This window comes from Lampris incognitus, chromosome 11, assembly GCF_029633865.1.
Source record: "Lampris incognitus isolate fLamInc1 chromosome 11, fLamInc1.hap2, whole genome shotgun sequence".
Classification (NCBI taxonomy): Eukaryota; Metazoa; Chordata; class Actinopteri; order Lampriformes; family Lampridae; genus Lampris; species Lampris incognitus.
The window spans coordinates 46,803,042-46,822,026 of record NC_079221.1 but is presented as its reverse complement, the minus strand read 5'-3'; the positions used below and the strand labels follow the sequence as shown (position 1 = coordinate 46,822,026).

General features: G+C 42.3%; 1 protein-coding gene across 1 annotated transcript in view; it reads right to left on the bottom strand.

Annotated features, from left to right (window-relative positions):
• Positions 1-6,750: 6,750 nt before the first annotated feature.
• Positions 6,751-18,985, bottom strand: part of LOC130120397 (zinc finger protein 654-like) — a 33,643-nt gene continuing 21,408 nt past the window's right edge. The window contains exons 9-12 of the mRNA XM_056288941.1: positions 16,489-17,640; positions 14,087-14,871; positions 7,284-8,362; positions 6,751-7,171 (exon numbers count right to left, since the gene is read on the bottom strand). Of these exons, the coding sequence (XP_056144916.1) occupies positions 7,167-7,171; positions 7,284-8,362; positions 14,087-14,871; positions 16,489-17,640 (3,021 nt within the window). The 3' untranslated portion in view covers positions 6,751-7,166. The remainder of the gene's footprint in view (positions 7,172-7,283; positions 8,363-14,086; positions 14,872-16,488; positions 17,641-18,985) is intronic.

The following is an 18,985-nucleotide window of genomic DNA, read 5'->3' as shown; positions in this document are numbered from 1 at the left end:
CCAGGCGAGGAGGTCACAGAAGGTTGAATCAGTTCATCTGGGCACGACGTTGATTGACAGTTGCGTCTCATCACTCATCTTCAGTCTCGACTGACTGCAGGTATCCCCACCCTTATAAACTGTACAGTGGCATCTCGACCCAAATCAACGATCAGTTTTATGAGCAAATATTGGCGTGACCATTAACTAGAGTTTCAGTGGCCATGTGTACTATTCACAGAGGATTGGGAAATACTCTTAGCCTCCCCCCGAGCTGACAGCGTCCCCACCGACACAGGAAGGGGACAAATCCCACATTAAACAGGCCCTGGTTAAGTGTGGTTATCCTAACTGGGCGTTTGTCAAGCCAGGAAGACGCCCAAACAGCGCACCGGCCAACCGAAGAGAGGAGGAGGACCACAGCTGCCTAAGCGTAAACCAGTGGTGATGCTGTATGTGGCGGGAGTGTCCGAACAGTAGAATCGGAATACTTTATTCACTTTTGGTGAATTTAAACTTAAAATGAAGGATCCTGAGAATGATTCTGTAAAGAGCAGTCCACACTTCAGTTAAGATTTCTATAGGTTTGTGAAGCAGAAGGCCAACAGACGTCCCAGTTCATCTTAGTGAACAGGGAAGTCTGTTGGACTTTTTTGTCTACATTGAGATGTGTATTTTCCAAACACCACATTTCAGTTGCTTTCAAACCCCAAAACATGCTGTGCCAGAAGTTGGTCCACCCCAAGGATCGGGTCGCCCGGCACAAACAGAGCAATATAGTGTACGCCGTCTAGTACCAGGGGGATTGCCGTGACTTGTACATCGGGGAAACTAAAGAGACGCTGGCCAAGAGGATGACACAACACAGGAGAGCTAACACGCCAGGCCAGGACTCCACAGTCTGCACCATCTACAGACCAGGGACCACTCTTTCACCCTGTCAAGGACGTGCACATCCTTGATAGGGAGGAACGCTGGCTTGAACGGGGAGTCAAAGAGGCCACCTATGTGAAGAGAGAATGACCATCCTTGAACCGGAGGGGGATAAGAGTACTTCTGTCACCATCTTACAATGCTGTGATTGCAAACATTCCCAAAAATCCTCTGTGAATAGTACACATGGCCATTGAAACTCTAGTTGAGGGGTGGCTAACCATGTGCCATGGAGAGCCATGTGTATGCAGGTTTTCTTTCCAGCCGGACGCCACACCAGGTGATTCCACTGATTAGCATGCGTCAGTGAAATCACCTGGTGTGGAGTCGGACTGGAATGAAAACCTGCATACACATGGCTCTCCATGGCACATGGTTAGCCACCGCTGCTCTAGTTAATGGTCACGTCTGTTTGCATATGAAACCGGTTGTTGGTTTGGGTCGTTATGCCGCTGTATTGTTTATAAGGGTGGGGACACCTGCAGTCAGTTGAGACCGAAGAGGTCGGTCCGTCAGTAAACGTTGTGTCCAGATGAACTGATTCACCTTTCTGGGATCAGCAGTTGTATTGTAGAAAGTGACTGGGATGCAGCTGTTGCCAGCTGTCCGTCTCCCCTCTGATCTCAGACTGGTGTGGAGTACCAGCAGAGATTCGCTCTCGAGCCATTCAGAATTAGGCTTAACATCCTACGTGTTGCTCAGCATTGAGGACTAATATTGTGTATCTGTGACATCTGGTGACGGGTGTAATAATCTGTCCAAACTACAGAACTGCCCTACCCCATCAAGCATTAGTCCCGTCCATGTTTACTCCTCACGTCTCTGAGTTGTTTGACATGTTATAAGGTGGCATTAAGAAACCAATTCCATTTTACCTTTTGTTTGAGACTGAGGCTACTTCTCAACTGAATACTGAGCAAGTACTACAGATTTGTCACAGTAATCGGCGGTATTCAGCACTGGAAGGCAAAAGGTCACTTCTCAAACTGAACAACCACTTGGGTGTCGCTGCTGCGTGGTGTCTGAAGACGGAGGATGGAAAGCGTTCTTCACCTCTTGTGCCCGCACGAGTCTTGAAAGCTCCTGTAGTCCAGTATGATGACCAGAAATGACGTGATAATTTGTTCACATTGTGCCGATTATCATCCCCGAACGTTCTCAAAATGACCTCGTCTTTCTTTGAACGTCAGGATAGTGATGGCAAACCTTTTAAGATATTCACATGAATGCAAAGACAACAAAAATGACAAACTTTGGGCGTCCAGGTGGCATGGTGGTCTATTCCGTTGCCTACCAGCATGGTGATCTCTAACAGGGATCACCAGTTCAAATCCCCGTGTTACCTCTGGCTTGGTTGGGCATCCCTACAGACACAATTAGCCGTGGCTGTGGGTGGGAAGCCGGATGTGGGTATGTGTCCTGGTCGCTGCACTAGCGCCTCCCCTGGTCGGTCGGGGCACATGTTCGGGGGGGAGGGGGAACAGCGTGATTCTCCCACGTGCTATGTCCCCCCCCCCTGGTGAAACTCTTCACTGTCAGGTGAAAAGAAGCAGCTGGCGACTCCACATGTATCGGAAGAGGCATGTGGTAGTCTTCAGCCCTCCCCGGGTCGACAGAGGGGGTTGAGCAGCGACTGGGACTGCTCAGAAGGGTGGGGTAATTGGCCAAGTACAATTGGGGAGATAAAGGGGAGATAAATAAATAAATAAATAAATAAACAAACAAACAAGACAAACTATTGGTCTCTTAACCAAACAGGTATGATGTCACAAGGAGGCAACACTGTTTGTGAATGGGAAATATGCACCGGCTAACACAATAAAGTATCTTATGATCTGTCTTCAGACTATCAGCTCATTATTTTCATACTGCAGTGCAAATGAGCTGGTCTTGTGTGATGAAATGAACACTGAGGAGAAACCATACAGTCAACTTGGCAGACTTTTTTTTGAGTGCGCAACTTAACTTTTTGCAACATTTTCAAGTACAAAACAAACAAAAATGTGACTGGTGTTAATGACAGCACTTTGGTTAAGCTTCTCATTTCTTTATTAAAAGAAAATTAATTACTTTAAGAAAAATAGAACCTGCATCATTTGTCTCATTACAAATCCAGTCATAACATTTTTTTTTTTACAAATAAATAGGCGCGTGTTAATTTGGACAATTCCATAAAAGCATCAAGCCAGAAAAGGATACTGTACTTTTTGTACAATTTAATAATTTCAAATTTATATACATAACCCACAGTGACCATCAAACACTGCCTGTTTCTAGACCGTTACAACCTGAAAAAAAAAGTGAAAAACGGAAAAAAAAAATTGCAAAGTGCTCAAATAAATCAAAAACAGCAAATCTATAGAAGTGTATAGGTTATTCAAATTCAAATGCAAACTGCATTTTAATTTTGTATTTTTTGCATGCACTGGTATTATTATTATTATTATTATTATTATTATTATTATTATTATTATCATTATTGGATTAGAATTGGGATTCAAATGCAGCCAGTAATTTTTAATATTAATCCAAAATTCCATGATTAAATGAGAAAGTAGGTTGAAAATATTTGACTGCATTTCTGTTTTCATTTTTATCCAAATAATCAGAAAATTTTAATGCAATTTGTCCCTGAAGGTCCCCACAGTCTCCACAGGTAAAAACTAAAATGTGATTGTGTGATTTCACTTCTATTTTCAGATTTGCATTTGAACTGAGTTGTTAATACAATTCTATACAAGTCATCATTGGAATATGTTAAAAATACTGAATTATCAGTTACAAGTGCATTCTTCAATGACATCTAGAGCAGATATGCCTAACAGTGATTCATTACTGACATTATGACAACGAGGGCAGTGTTTCATCAAACCACATACAGTGTAATATTGTGAGGAGGGGGGAAGACTTACTTGGTTGTGGAACTCACTTTTATGAATTAGGGATTCAAGATGTCATAAATACAACATACCAGGACTAAAATACTGAGCAAAGCTCTCGTACAAGGTTGAAGTATTGCGCAGAATCATAATCAAAAGTTAGAAGAAAAATAGAGGCAATGAAATTGCTACAGGATTAGTTAAGCTCCACAAGGCTGACCAAGACCAAGAGGCCTGTAGTGATCAGAACAGTCCTCAGAGAGAGAGAAACAAAGCCCGCTAAGAGTGAAAACTCTGTTTAGCAACCTGATATCTGTCAACATGATTTTCATGTTACCTCACAGATTGGATTTTTTCTGTGGCACTCTCACACTTTGAATGTTGGACACATGATTGTTTACTTCCACATAAGTGATGGAATTCTGGTTCTTATTAGATCATAAGTGACCAAACTCTGGTTCTTACTAGATCATAAGTGACCAAACTCTGGTTCTTACTAGATCATAAGTTACCAAACTCTGGTTCTTACTAGATCATAAGTTACCAAACTCTGGTTCTTACTAGATCATAAGTGACCAAATTCTGGTTCTTACTAGATCATAAGTGACCAAATTCTGGTTCTTACTAGATCATAAGTGACCAAACTGTGGTTCTTACTAGCTCATAAGTGACCAAACTCTGGTTCTTACTAGACCATAAGTGACCAAATTCTGGTTCTTACTAGATCATAAGTGACCAAACTGTTCCTTACTAGATCATAAGTGACCAAATTATGGTTCTTACTAGCTCATAAGTGACCAAACTCTGGTTCTTACTAGATCATAAGTGACCAAATTCTGGTTCTTACTAGATCATAAGTGACCAAATTCTGGTTCTTACTTGCACATAAGTGACCAAACTGTGGTTCTTACTAGATCAGAGGAACCCTAGTTACAAAGGGACCGTATCCGTCACTTGATCGACGGATGAGATGTAGCGGGTGAACCACACCTAACCTTAACCATTGCATTAACAACGATCTAACCTCAACCCTAACCAATCAGGCGACAGGTACTGCCCCTCTGTACCTTCACTTCGTGGGTATAGCAACAACCCCAAACTCTCGTGTAGGCGAGTTTTTTCAGAGTAATAGTGTAAGCAAAGGAATCATTTATGAGTCACTTTTAAAAACAGATGTGAACAAGTGGTAAAAAAAAAAATCAGAACCAGGCATCAGACCTGGGGTGTAAACGTAGCCCATGTGCCAGTCAGTGAGTGCAGCAGCACGGTGTGCTGGTGTTTCCAACAACTGGTGCTGGATTGATATTTTATTGTAAAGCAGGTGTTGGAGTCATTTGATTTTTTTTCAACCAATACTTCACTTTCCAATACTTCACAAAGGGTACTGCTGATTTTTTCAGAAATTCAGTTAGCCAAAACAAACAGCAGTGTCTTGTTTCTGCACATCCACAAGAAGCTCTTAAAATGCCGCACATTGCTCCACTCTGCACTCAGTTGCAGGAACAGTTCACCAAATCAAGCATTCATAATTATCAGTTTTCTAATTTCTTCATGAAGATGAAATTAGGAAATGTGCGCAGGGAGAATATCACTGGTTTCATAAGTAACCTCCAATTTCTGATAATTGAATTTTACTTCAGTGGACAGTGCAGTCAGGACAGGAAAGACTTGGCTACGACAAGCAACACAAATTTTGAACCCGAGACAGTCCAGATGGGTCAGAGTCAGAGACCATATGGTGCATGTAATGACTGGCTAAGCAACCAGAACCCAGTAATTCTGTTGACTGCATTTGAAGCACCCAACTGTGAGGATGGGCCCCATGGTTGATCTTATTGAGCCCAAATGGTCCACAGGGCTGTGTACCCCGCCCTCTCCTCAACTCGCTGTGCCCTTTGTCTGCCACTTATTCAACTGTGCCAATAACCTCGGACTAAACATACTCAAAGCAGTGGAAATGAGGACGGACTTCTGCGAAAACCTACTGGCCCATTTCCTTTCTCGCAAACAGCGGTGCTATTATGGATGTTTAAGTTTGTAGGCCATTTGTCACTGTAACCAGCTTATGTCCAGAACATTGATTCATCTGATTAAGTTATTACCACCTGTTTTGCATGCTAGAGGAAGGATGCCATGTTTCTCTGCATTTAAGTGAATAATAGGTCTGCTTTGTGTGATGAGATTGTTACAAGCTACATTTTGTCTCACTAAAGCCCTAGCCTTACTTAGTCATTCTTCAACACCGCCTTTAAGTGTATTTAAAAAAAAAAGAAGTTATAATTTAGTCAGCCGCGGTAGCATCCTTTTTAAGGGTATCACAATTCTCCAAATCCATGATTCGATTTGACTTTCGATTTTAAGGTCCTGATTCGATTTAACCCCCCCCCCCCCCATTGTTAGACTATCGAGTCTTGATTTGTAAAGAACAGATCATTGTTTCTATGCCCTGACAACTGTCATTTACATTTTCAAATTCTTTAAAACAAATGGGCTATATGGTATCAAGTATGATATAACCGCCATATTATTATTTTTTGGAATGTACCACACTAAGGCCATATGGTCAAATTTAAATAATTTAATTCAAATTAAATTACTTTAATTCAAATAATTTAATTTAAACAATTTAATTAAATACTTTATTTAAAATGTAATAATAAATTATTTCACCAGTTAATTGGGAACGAAGGTTTTATGCCAACGATGTGTTCATTGTTGACATAACTTACGGGGGAGGTAAAATGTCACACCAGTGACTTCAGGGAAGCGGGAGGATTTTCCAGTTCTGTTGTTTCTCCATCACCTCCGACTTCGGCAGTGGCTGTGTGTCTCGAAAAGTGCAGCTGCGGGTTACGGGGTAAGCTATTCTGTGTCGTCTTGGAAGTGTTTTTTTTTTCCCTCCTCCGGACGTATGCAAGTAGGCAGGGCTGGAGGAAAAAAAAATACTGGGACAATCGCCGATCCTGATTTCGAAGGCCAAAATCGAAAGGTCGTTTCGATCAATTGTCAATTTAGGATCGAAATTGTGACACCCCTAATTCTCTTAAACATGGAGAACTGGATTTTCTTGCCTCACATCTGACAACTAAAGTATCCCTGCCCAGCAAAACACAACATTTTAAATGTATTTAAAACTTATTTTTCAACTTATGTATTGCTCTTACCTAAAACAATGGGTAATTTGTGAAAGAATACGCCCGTAAAATCCATGTTTCTTCTCTCGGTAATTTCCACTCTGTACAGCATGGGCCATTTAATAGTGTAATAAAACAAAAGTTCCAGTGTATTACCACAGCTCTTCATAATACTGTCCATCAGTTTCGTTCAACTGGTCTGGCAGACTTCCGTGGCCTTTCAACTCCTCTTCGCTCACCGCTAACCTAAAATTGGAAAGACAAAAAGTGTTCCAGTTGGTTCATGAACATATGTTTCACTGGTCAGTGATTGACTGTTTGCTTGATATGTGTGTCAGTTGAAGTGCAGCATACTCACTTTCATCGTCAGAGTCGAAGCCAAAAAGTGCAGAGCAGGTGTTGAGGTTTTGGTGTTGCTCCATCTCCTCTGGACTGCTGAAAGACGAAAGACATTTGTTGCAGCGATGCCTGGTCTTGACTTGAGGGACCCCTGCCCCACGCTGCTGCAGCTGGTTTGGTTCAGGCTCCTTTTTCTTCTTACTGTTCCATGTGATGTATTTCTTTTGAGGGGTTTCTTCAGTGGACCTTCTCTTACGCATACAGAGCAGGGATTCATCCAGGTAGGTAGAGGGTGGTGGCCTGATGAAGGGGGCTTTGATGAAGGTTGCATAGGCGGGATCCTCAGGTTTAAAGGTCTTATGCTCGGCGATGTGTGGCTCTCCCAATTTCACTTGGAAGCCCTCAGCTATTGTGGACATCTCCTCAGGGTTTTTGACATTCAAGGGTTCGTCGTTAAATAGCGCCATCATTTCAGACGTTTTGTGTAAAGCTACAGGGACAATGCACAAGGCTGAAGTTTCTCTTTCTGAAACTTCATCTTTATTCCCATCCTCATATCCATTAACAAGTGTCCTGTTGATATCGCTGACATCAGAATTGACTGTCGTTTCAACAGAAGTGTGTAATTTGGACATGTTCTGACCACTGTCCAAAAAAGCTGTTGCTTGAGGATGCGCTTCACTTTTGTCCATCTCTATGAGCTCCTTAAGTGCAGAGGGCTCGAAATGATGGGCTTTGGGGCTTTCCTTCTGCCCTTTCTCACTCTGTAGCCAAATTTCCTCAATCTTTACTCTTTGCTTCCAGGGAGCTTCAGTGCTCTGCTGCTGCCTGCTAACTCCCACCTCCAGCTCTTCTCTCTGTGGCGCTGGTACATAGTGTCTCCACTCATGGTCATACAGAGCCTGGAGGCCCGAGAACACCTGCTCACAATCTGTGTAAGGGCACCGGGCTCTGAAGGGCTGGTGAATCTTAACATGGTCCTTCAGCTCCTGGTGGGTCATGAAACGCTGGTTGCACTCCAGATGGTAGCAGAAATGGCGCAGAGTAGTGTCATGGAGCTTCATATGGTCTTTGTAGTGCTGAAGCGACTGCATCTGCCTGTTGTAAGAAAGTAAAGTTAGAATTAGAGGACTTTCTTTAAAATATGTAGTCTTTCCATGTATTCCTTGGATGAAATTTCACGAATTTGAAAATTATACAATATTAAAGTGAGAATGCTAAATAATATTGGCAGTAAAATATGGTACTTTTAAAAGTTAAGACCATTCAATGACTATATCCTCAAATTACATCCAGCAATATCATGTCAATTTTGTTTTTGATTGTGCAATAAGTATGCATTTATTCATCAACTGAGATGTGTTCTGGAGGACTTTGAAATTGCAATAAAGTTAAAAAGAAAAATCCCCTGCACTGCATTACCTAGCCTGACATATCACCAATTCTGTACACAAGCTAAAGAAAAAGTGACCACACCAAAGAGGTTGGTTTATAATCTCAAGTCTAGGGTGACACTTCTTTAAGCTGAATGATGGACTAAATGGGTTCTATATTGATCATCATCCCCCTCTGACTCTTTAGGTGACTTACATAACTTCCCTATTTTCTCTAGTTTCAATAAACTAAACCTTAGACTCAATGGTGCCTCATCAACTGTATTCAACGTGCGTGACAAAACCGCAATGACTCAAAAGTGTAATCTCAGGTCCCCTTGCACTGATGGTATGAAGTGCAGATGTGGACAGAAAACGATTTCAGACAAATTAAAGAGAATCAACCCTTTGTGTTAAGAGAAAGATCCAGTTAAAACCAAAAGAGGTCCAGTTACATGAAAGAGTGATTGAAACTCTGTGAGGGTGGTCCATTTGGTTTGGACATGAGTGAAAACTTTGTAGGGAAGACTGAGGTAGAGAGCAGCCTAAATCCTGAGTTAAACCCCCACTCTGAAAATACTCCAAAGTGATATTTTCACCATTCAATTTCGATGTAACCGTTTGTAGCAACTCATGGGGAAAAAAAGTTTTCAATTTTGTCTAAAAGGTAAATCAAAAGAATTAATTTATTCAAGGGGACTGTATAAAAATCAAACTACTAGAGCCATATAGACTTTGATTCGAACACTTGGTTTCTTCTGTGGGTAGCTTGGATAGTCTATAAATAAGATGTTAGCTTATAGTCTGTACAATGTATTTATTGTGCAAACACAAAAAGCATTGGCAAGACAAATTGAAATTGTAAGAGTTATGAAATACATTCAGACCTGGGGTTTTCAAACTTTAAAACAGTGGGTCTCCTTCCAAGATGCAATCATCCAAACTATCTCTGGAAGTAGTCAAAGGTGCATGTGACCATATTGGTAATGTAGTATGAACATATATGTGTTTCCCAAACAATAAGGGTCTTCATGTCCACAAGCAGAATTACATAAACTTTGTCTGCACACCTTTCACTATCATGACATCATTCTACAATTAATGCTGGTGTAGTCCTGTGCACCAGTATAGTTTAACCTACCATTAGCAATCATATTTTATAATGGAGTATTAGGGCTGGCAAGAGACTAAAATATTTTTGATGTTTAAGTGAAGTAAGTGTTTTTGAATTATCATCTCATCTATCTCATCATCAGCCACTTCTCCGGGGTCGGGTCACAGTGGCAGCAAGCCAAGTAGGGCACTCCAGACTTTCCTCTCCCCAGCAATGCCCTCCAGTTACTCCTGGGGGATCCCACGGCATTCCCAGGTCAGCTTAGACATGTAGTCCCTCCAGCAAGTTCTGGGTCTACCCTGGGGTCTCCTCTTGGACATGCCCGGAAAACCTCCAAGGGAAGGCGCCCAGGAGGCATCCTAATCAGATGCCCAAACCACCTCAACTGGCCCCTTTCGATGCAAAGGGGCCGCAGCTCTACTCTGAGTTCCCTCCAGGTATCCGAGCTCTTCACCCTATCTCTAAGGCTTAGCCCAGACACCCTACAGAGGAAACTCATTTCAGCCGTTTGTATCCGTGATCTCACCCTTTCGATCACTACCCAAAATTCATGACTATAGGTGAGGGTTGGAATTAAGATTGATTGGTAAATTGAGAGCTTTGCGTCCCGGCTCAGCCCCCTCTTCGCCACAATGGTCTGGTACAACATCCACATTACTGCTGATGCTGTACCAATCCACCTGTCAATCTCTCGCTCCATCCTACCCTCACTTGTGAACAAGACCCCGAGATACTTGAACTCCTTCACTTGAGGCAACAACTCATTCCCAACCCGGAGGGAGCAATCCACCATTTTCCAGTAGAGAACCATGGCCTCAGACTTGGAGGTGCTGACTCTCATCCCGGCCATGTCACACTCAGCTGCAAACCACCCCAGTGTGTGCTGGAGGTCGTGTTTTGATGAAGCCAACAAAACCACATCATCTGCAAAAAGCAGAGATGCAATTCTGAGGTTCCCAAAATGGACACACTTCTCACCTTGGCTGTGCCTTGAGACCCTGTCCATGAATATCACAAACAGAATCGGAGAACAGGGACAACCTTGGCGGAGTCCTACACCCACCGAAAACGTGTTTGACTTTGTGCCAAGAATGCGGACACAGCTCTCACTTTGGTTATACAAGGACTGGATGGCTTGTAGCTACTGCCCTGGTACCCCATACTCCCGCAGTACCCCCCACAGAGTGCCCTGGGGTACACGGTTGTAAGCCTTCTCCAAGTTCACAAAAAGATGTAGATCGGCTGGTCAAATGCCTCCCTCAGCACGTCCGCAAGGATAAAGAGTTAGTCTGTTGTTTCACGGCCAAGACGGAATCCGCATTGTTCCACCTGGATCCGAGGTTCGACAGTTGGTTGGAGCCTCCTTTCCAGCACCCTAGAGTAGACTTTCCCAGGGAGGCTGAGCAGTGTGATACCCCGATAATTGCAGCACACCCTCCAGTTCCCTTTTTTAAATACAGGAACCACCACCCCAGTCTGCCACTCAACAGGTACTATCCCAGACCACCACGTGACACTGAAGAGGCATATCAGCCAAGACAGCCCAACAATGTCCAGTGTTTGGGTGTTTGAATTAGAATAGGGAGTGATTGGCCACTAAATTGGGAGAAAAAGGGAAAAATCAGAAATATATTTTTTTAAAAAGATCACGACTAATTACAATGGAATTCTAGGATTTGCAGCATCAGAAGAAACTATTTTGACCACCAAATGATGCCAAATCCACCAAAATTAAAGAAATTGAGGATGAGCACTTTAAAAATATCCTTAAAACCTGGGTAACCTGTAACTGATGTGTTATCATCTGATGGTAGAGGTATTTTACAAGTTTGTTGTACCATTATGTGTTTGCTAGCTACAGCAACTTCACTTCACCTGCTGCTTCCCGCTTTCTTCATGTGCATTTAGATGCTGTGCTGGAGACATAAAACGCCTGCTGTGTACTTTTTTCTGCGGAGGTTCAACCCATCCAAATGTTTACAATCAAAACGATGAACAAAAGCATTTATGATGTGCATATTTGTGGATTAGCAATTTTTTTCTTTTACTTGCATGTTCATTTTCCATTAGGATTGTAACTTTAAAGCTGAACAAGGAGTTGTGGATTTTTATTGACTTTGAATGCCCCTGTGGACAAAAGTGGTAGTCTTCCAATGTCCTGTTGTTGTTCCATTTCTTCTGTTATATTTTTTTCTTTTTCGTTTGTTGTTTTCTTTTCTTTTTTTTCTGTGTGAGTGATGTCTGCAAGTGCTAAGAGCTGCTGTGTACCGGAGTCAAACTCCTCATGTGCATGCACACGTGGCCAATAAAGTGGATTCTGATTCACAGGAGAACAACAATCCACATTAGCACCACCTCTTGTCCCAAAGACCTACATGCACCCTCTGGTAGCTCATGCTCTTGTGTTGAAGAGAAGCATGAGAGATGTAATGATAGTTTGGAAAAATCAGCTGTCTGCAAGATATACAATGATGAGGTTTATATCTCTCCGATTGTGGCTACGTATCCTGTCTGTGTGGCTATGTATCCTGTCTGTGTGGCATAAATCAGACCTACACACATTTGGAATCATTACATGGCAACATCTAATCTTCTCGCTGATGGTCTCATGTCGGTCAGAGGCATAAAAATCAAATCGAGACTGATAATGATCAGTTAAAATGCCTCACAGCAGCCTTAAGGTAAAGAAAAGGTTACCGAACAGGTGTTTAGTTAAATTTTAAGATAAAAAATACATTTTTCTCACTAAGACTATTTACTCCATCTAAAGTAACTAAAATGAAATAATAACGTTTTCTATTTGGTCCATTATTGTAGTATAATATGAATAGCATGGTACTTATTGCCATACAGTAATACTGACAGTTAATAATGGCAACAAAAATGCTAAAAACTCAGCACCAAGAAGTCATATAACAGTAAATCTGAATAAGCATATAACTACTTTTTAAGAAAATATTTTTTCTCTTCTCAATAAATCTATGGACAGGCCGTCTATTTCTTCTAGTGAAACTTTACTGTAAATGTAACCGAGTGGCGACGTCAACTAAATATGGGGGAAAGGGGCTCACGGAGCATGTAGGTCCAGCCTGGTGTCCTGAGAAGTTCCTCTAACAGTTTCAGCTTGTTGTTTGAAGGTCCATTAGGCAACATCCCGCAAAGACTTAGCTCTAGCTCATGGTCGTCAGCTAATTGTGCAACTATCATAGCATAGCAAATTGAACAAACTCGACTTAAGATGTCCAAAAATAGCATATGTCAGCATATCTGCTGGGTATGCACAACCTCTCTATATGAACTTGTTAATCTATTTCCATTTGTACCTGTTAGACACTACACGGGACAGAGGTCAGCACCGAGATAAAAATTACACCCCGCCCGCCCGCCCCCCCAAATGTAATTCTAAACAAGTTTTAAGTACTTGGTATTTATTTATTGCTAAATATTGTGCCTTAAAACTACTCTGGACAATCAAAGGGGTGGGTGGGAGGGAAGGGAAGGGAAGGGCTGTTTTATTTTATTTTACCACTATCATCAATGTCTCTGTGAATGTTCTCATTCATCCAGGTCATGGGTATCCAAAGGAGTTGAATCAAGTGCAACTGGTCTTGGTATGTATCCGTGAAGACGTTTCATCTCTCATCCAAAAGGCCTCCTCAGTTCGTGCCTTTCTGACTAGACCAAGCTAGTCTGTCTAGTTATTATCAATGTCATGTCATTGCTTCCCTTTCTTTATTTTTTTTTAATTCCCTGCCCCCCAATTTTACTTGGCCAATTACCCCACTCTTCCGAGCCGTCCTGGTCGCTGCTCCACCCCCTCTGCTGATCCGGGGAGGGCTGCAGACTACCACGTCTCCTCCAATACATGTGGAGTCGCCAGCCGCTTCTTTTCACCTGACGGTGAGGAGTTTCACCAGGGAGACGTAGTGCGTGGGAGGATCACGCTATTCCCCCCAAACAGGTGCCCCAACCGACCAGAAGAGGCGCTAGTGCAGCGACAAGGGCACATACCCACATCCAGCTTGCCACCCGCAGACACGGCCAATTGTGTCTGTAGGGACACCCAACCAAGCCGGAGGTAACACGGGGATTCGAACTGGAGATCCCCGTGTTGGTAGGCAACGGAATAGACCGCCACGCCACCCGAACACCCCTTTCTGTTCTTTTAATGTATACTTTATAACAATGTGGAACACCCTGTTGCTAATAAAAAGATTTTGGAATATAAAAAATAGCCAAAGCACTGGTTAATAATCAGCTTTGTTAGTCAGAGGGACCTATTCCGTGTCACGGGACCAGCACTAGCATGTGATGATTTATGATTGTGTATCTTACCTGAGGCAGAAAATGCACTTGTGCTTGGCCCACACAAATGTTTTCTCAAGCACCTTCTCTTCTTTAATGTGGAAGTTGATAGCATGCTTTGTCAGTGTGGCCCCAATCCTCATAAATACTTTATCACAGGACTCCGAGGGGCACAGGTAGTACATGATGTCAACCCTATTTCCGTTCACTCCATCTTGCAGCTCCTTGTGCTCCCCACCTTTCTCTTCCTCTACCCCAGTTCCATCTTTGACAATCACAAAGTTGTCTTTAATAACCACCTGTTCATCCCTAAAGTCAGGTTCCTCTGATAAATGGTCATCTAGTTTCTTCTTCTTGTGCAGGAGAAAGGACTTTCTAATGAGGATGCGAAGGTTTCTGATGATCCTGCTCTCCCGACAAAGGTTAGAACCCTTGGTTTTGACTGAGTCCGGTTTCGGTTTCTGCTCATCAGAAGCAGCGGAAGGCTGGTTTTTCTCCTGATTGGTGTCATTTTGCAACTCTTCTTCAGTTCCATTGACAACCGGTGTCCCGTCAGCGTTTGACTCCATGCTGCTGGGTTTACTTTTGATCAGTTCATCTATGTGCTCCAGAACATGTCTTTTGGCAAAATTGAGCTGTTTGAAGCGTTTCCCACAGAATATACATCTCAGTTTCTTCCTCCTGAGGTGAGACAGAGCGTGTCTCATCACATTTAAGCCTTTGAACCCTTTAAGGCAGAGGCTACAATGATGCACCAGGTGGGAGTACTGTTGAGTACGATGCATTCGATCCTTCCATGTTAATTTGCCTTTCCCCTGCAGAAGAACCAAACAAAACAACCGTGAGCACACGGCAAACAAAGTAGTCTGTCTGTCTTTGTCTTCAGTATACTCATCAAAACAAACTTAACAGCGGCACATTTACAAAATTCTAGCAGCTTTCACAAAAAAATGTCCTTTCCTATAAGGGAAGGAAAGTCTTGTACTAACTGTACCAATTGTTGTGCCCATTCAAGATCATAATTATTTCAATTTTACCCTAGTGCAAAACGTGTCAGGCCATGATCGGCCGGATCCTAATAGTGTATGGCTTGGTCTTTTTCTTACGAAAGATAAACCCTGTTAATACTTTTAATGAATCTAAGTCAATGTAATGTCTAATTCAAAGTTTATTCATTGTCAAAGTCATTGCTAAAACTCAATTTTTCGGTTCCAAAACTGAATTTTAAGTGTGTACTTTGAAGTTTCGTTTCAGCATGTAAATGAATAACTGATTTGGAGTTGGTCTTCTTCCATTCAACTTTGATTTCAAGATAAAATCCATCCATCCATTATCCAAACCACTTATCCTGCTCTCAGGGTCGCGGGGATGCTGGAGCCTATCCCAGCAGTCACTGGGCGGCAGGCGGGGAGACACCCTGGACAGGCCACCAGTCCATCACAGGTCTGACACACACACATTCACACCTAGGGACAATTTAGTATGTCCGATTCAGCTGACCTACGTGTCTGGCCTGTGGGAGGAAACCGGAGCACCCAGAGGAAACCCACGCAGACAAGGGGAGAACATGCAAACTCCACACAGAGGATGACCCGAGACGACCCCCAAGGTTGGACTACCCCAGGGCTCAAACCCAGGACAGCAAGGTTTTGAACTTCATGTAGGCACCAATAGGGAGCCAGTGTTAAGGACACAAAGAGAGGGGACACTGGTGCAAACTGAGGCAGTTAAAAACCAAGCACGCAGCATCATTCTGGATTCTTTACAGTGGGTGGAACGCATGGACTGGGAGACCAGTGAGAACTCCATCCATTGTCTTAACCACTTATCCTGCTCTCAGGGTCACGGGGATGCTGGAGCCTATTCCAGCAGTCATTGGGCGGCAGGCGGGGAGACACCCTGGACAGGCCACCAGGCCATCACAGCCAGTGAGAAGTACACTGGAGTAATCTAACAGAGCCTGGACCAGGAGATGGGTAGTACGTTCTGATAGATATAATCTGATTTTTCAGATGTTATACAAGGCAAAGTGGCAAGAACAAGATACAGCTATAATGTGGTCATGGAATGAAGGTATGATGTGAATTGTCATCCTGAGGGAGCTTGGGGAAGCTTTGCATTTCTATCATGGAAACATGGAATCATGCAAGATTTGGATCTTCCAAATGTAACACAGAGCAGCCCAAATAATTGCAATGACATCTAGAAATATTAATTTTCTTATAGTAAATACATTGTCAATAATTGAGTTTCATTACAAATTTAAATCACTACATTTCAACTATTTTTTTGTTGTTGCACTGACTATACTCATAGACTATACTCAAGATCCATATCTTCAAGGAACAGTAAGCACTAAATAATCTACCCACCACCACCTCCCGAAAAAAGAAGAAGAAAAAACCAAAATCAAACATAAAAAAGCAGCTAACCTGAGTTGATTTTTCCATTTCTAAAAATGGTGCGAGTTCCTGCACTGTATCATCATTTTGAGATTTTGTCGCAGTAGAGTCTAAGGGTTCTACACCGTCAGCACCAGACTCTTCAGATTTAAGAGCGTAGTTGTGGAACAGTTCCATTGGACGATCGAAAAACTCAAAGGCTGTACCATCAAGCTTTGGGTCTGCCTCTGCAGCTGGGCCTACTGGCTGAGGCACATGAGAAACTTCAGCAGGGTCAGAACCTGCTTCTGTTTTAGGTTCTTCATTTGTATGCTTACAAAGACTGTTATCAAAAACTGTTTCATCATGTTTCTCGAATCCATTTAGCTGCTCAATTTTAATTTCATTCAGTTCATTCCTTTGTTTAAGAACACATTCCTTATGAGACTCATCCTTCTCTCGGTCATCGGTATCACACATCTCAAACTTTGTGTCTTCTTGGAGGTACACTTCATTCTCAGGGTAGGACAGTTCAAGCTTCTGTAAGGGCTTCCTCCCACGTTTTTTCCCTTTAATCTTAATCTGTGCCTCTTTAACCACCTGCATCTGCTCCAGCTTTGGAAGACCCTGTAACCATCTTTTTTTTCGACCCTTCCTTTTCAGAATTTGGTTCTTCACACATCTAGACAAGTATTCCCTCTCGCGTTTTGGAGGGAGCTTTAAAGTCACGGTCTTTTCCAGAACCATGTGATCGCGTTTTAATGAGTATTCAGGGTCATTATCTGCACAAGAGGATTTGACATTGAATTTAATCTCTGGATCATCTCCAAAGTCGAACTCCTCTTCAGACCAGTACTGTGGTCTCTTTATTCTCCGCTTCCTCCTCCATGTCTTTCTAGTCACTGGAGTGTTATGGGACAGCTCTGCCTGCTTTCCGATCTCCCCATTCTCAGTCTCTTCTTCCTTCGGGCCTTGAACCTCCGGAGCAGGGTCAGTACAGGGCTGCAATGAATTCAAGTTTAAAGTGCATGAGTCATTTGAGTCTTTATTTGGTATCAGCTCTACGTGGCATTCCGTTTCCTCCTCCATCTCATTGAGAACAGCAGCCTTCATAGCCTTGTCACTTATCAGCTCCAAGCAGTGGGTCCTAAGGGTCAAGAGATTCCAGAACTCAGGGTCAAAACACAGACGCCTCTTCAATTCCTGGGATAAAATAGAGACAAAAAATATGTCAGTCCTTCATTACCTAATGGGAGGCTATTACCTAGACAAGATTTGTCTAGGTTTGGGGTTGATTATGCTACCAGGGAAATTTGCTATCCATGCCAAGAGCAAGGAAGCCTCTGATTGGGAAGCCATTGTTTTGGTCACAGGGAGGGGGCGGGGCCAGCAATACTGCTAGCTAATCAATGTTACGGCTCATGAATAATGCAGTAATTATGTTAATGCCTCGCAAGCAGCCTGTTTTATTAGAGGCTGGAAAGCAAATTACTTTTGGGGAAAACAAATAACTTGGCAAAAAAAATATCACAGGTGATAGATAGACATAGACATACAATAGTTATACCAATTTGTCAAAAAGAATCAAATTTACCACCCCCTAAATTACATAACGATATGTAAAATATATATTGCATATATTACTTATAGTTGTTCAGCAAAAGTGTCCTTAAGCAAAACACTGAATTCCTAGAAAGCTGTTTGTGGCTCACCCTTACCTCGGACTATCTATAAAGGGGGTTAAGTTTTCTCTACAACAATCACCTGCACTGCAAAGTATTACATTACACTGTTAGATTACCATTCTAACAAGCAGTATTCTGTAGATTATAATTAATACTCAACATTCTCTAAGGGCTATAAATGTTAATTGTACAATATTTCATGTTCACATGGTTTACCAAAAGGTGCATTTTACAATTCATCACAAAAAAGTACAGGGGTCACAATCAGCAACTTTTTACAAGTCTTCTATGGATGTAGCTCAATTAGTCATCTTCCACTAGTGCATGAACAGGGTTGGGTAGTGTTTGATTTGATCAATAACAACCCGGTTCTTAACAAGTCCTGGTTTGGATTCTTATGTTTTTTTGCAAAAGAAGACCAAAATGTTTCAAAACCAGTAACAGCCTTTATACGAAGCAGATAAGCTGCTACAACCAGTAAATTGTCAAGAATGACATGAAATAGTTTTATTTCAGCTAAAAATAAACTTAAAATAAAGAAAAATAAGTGTTCTGCTCTTTTAAGGGAATGTTTAAACACAAAAGAAAGAACATGCATCATGTCAGTGGCCCTGGTATATGGGTCACTGACATGATGCATGCTCTTTATGGCACAATCAAGCAGAAATCCACAACTTTCCCCCATTAATATATATATATATATATATATATATATTATCCAACTGGACCATGAAGTCAGGTGAAATACTAACTGGCATTTTTCCCCCCCAATTGTATCCAGCCAACTACCCCACTCTTCCGAGCCGTCCCAGTCGCTGCTCCACCCACTGTGCTGATCCGGGGAGGGCTGCAGACTACCACAT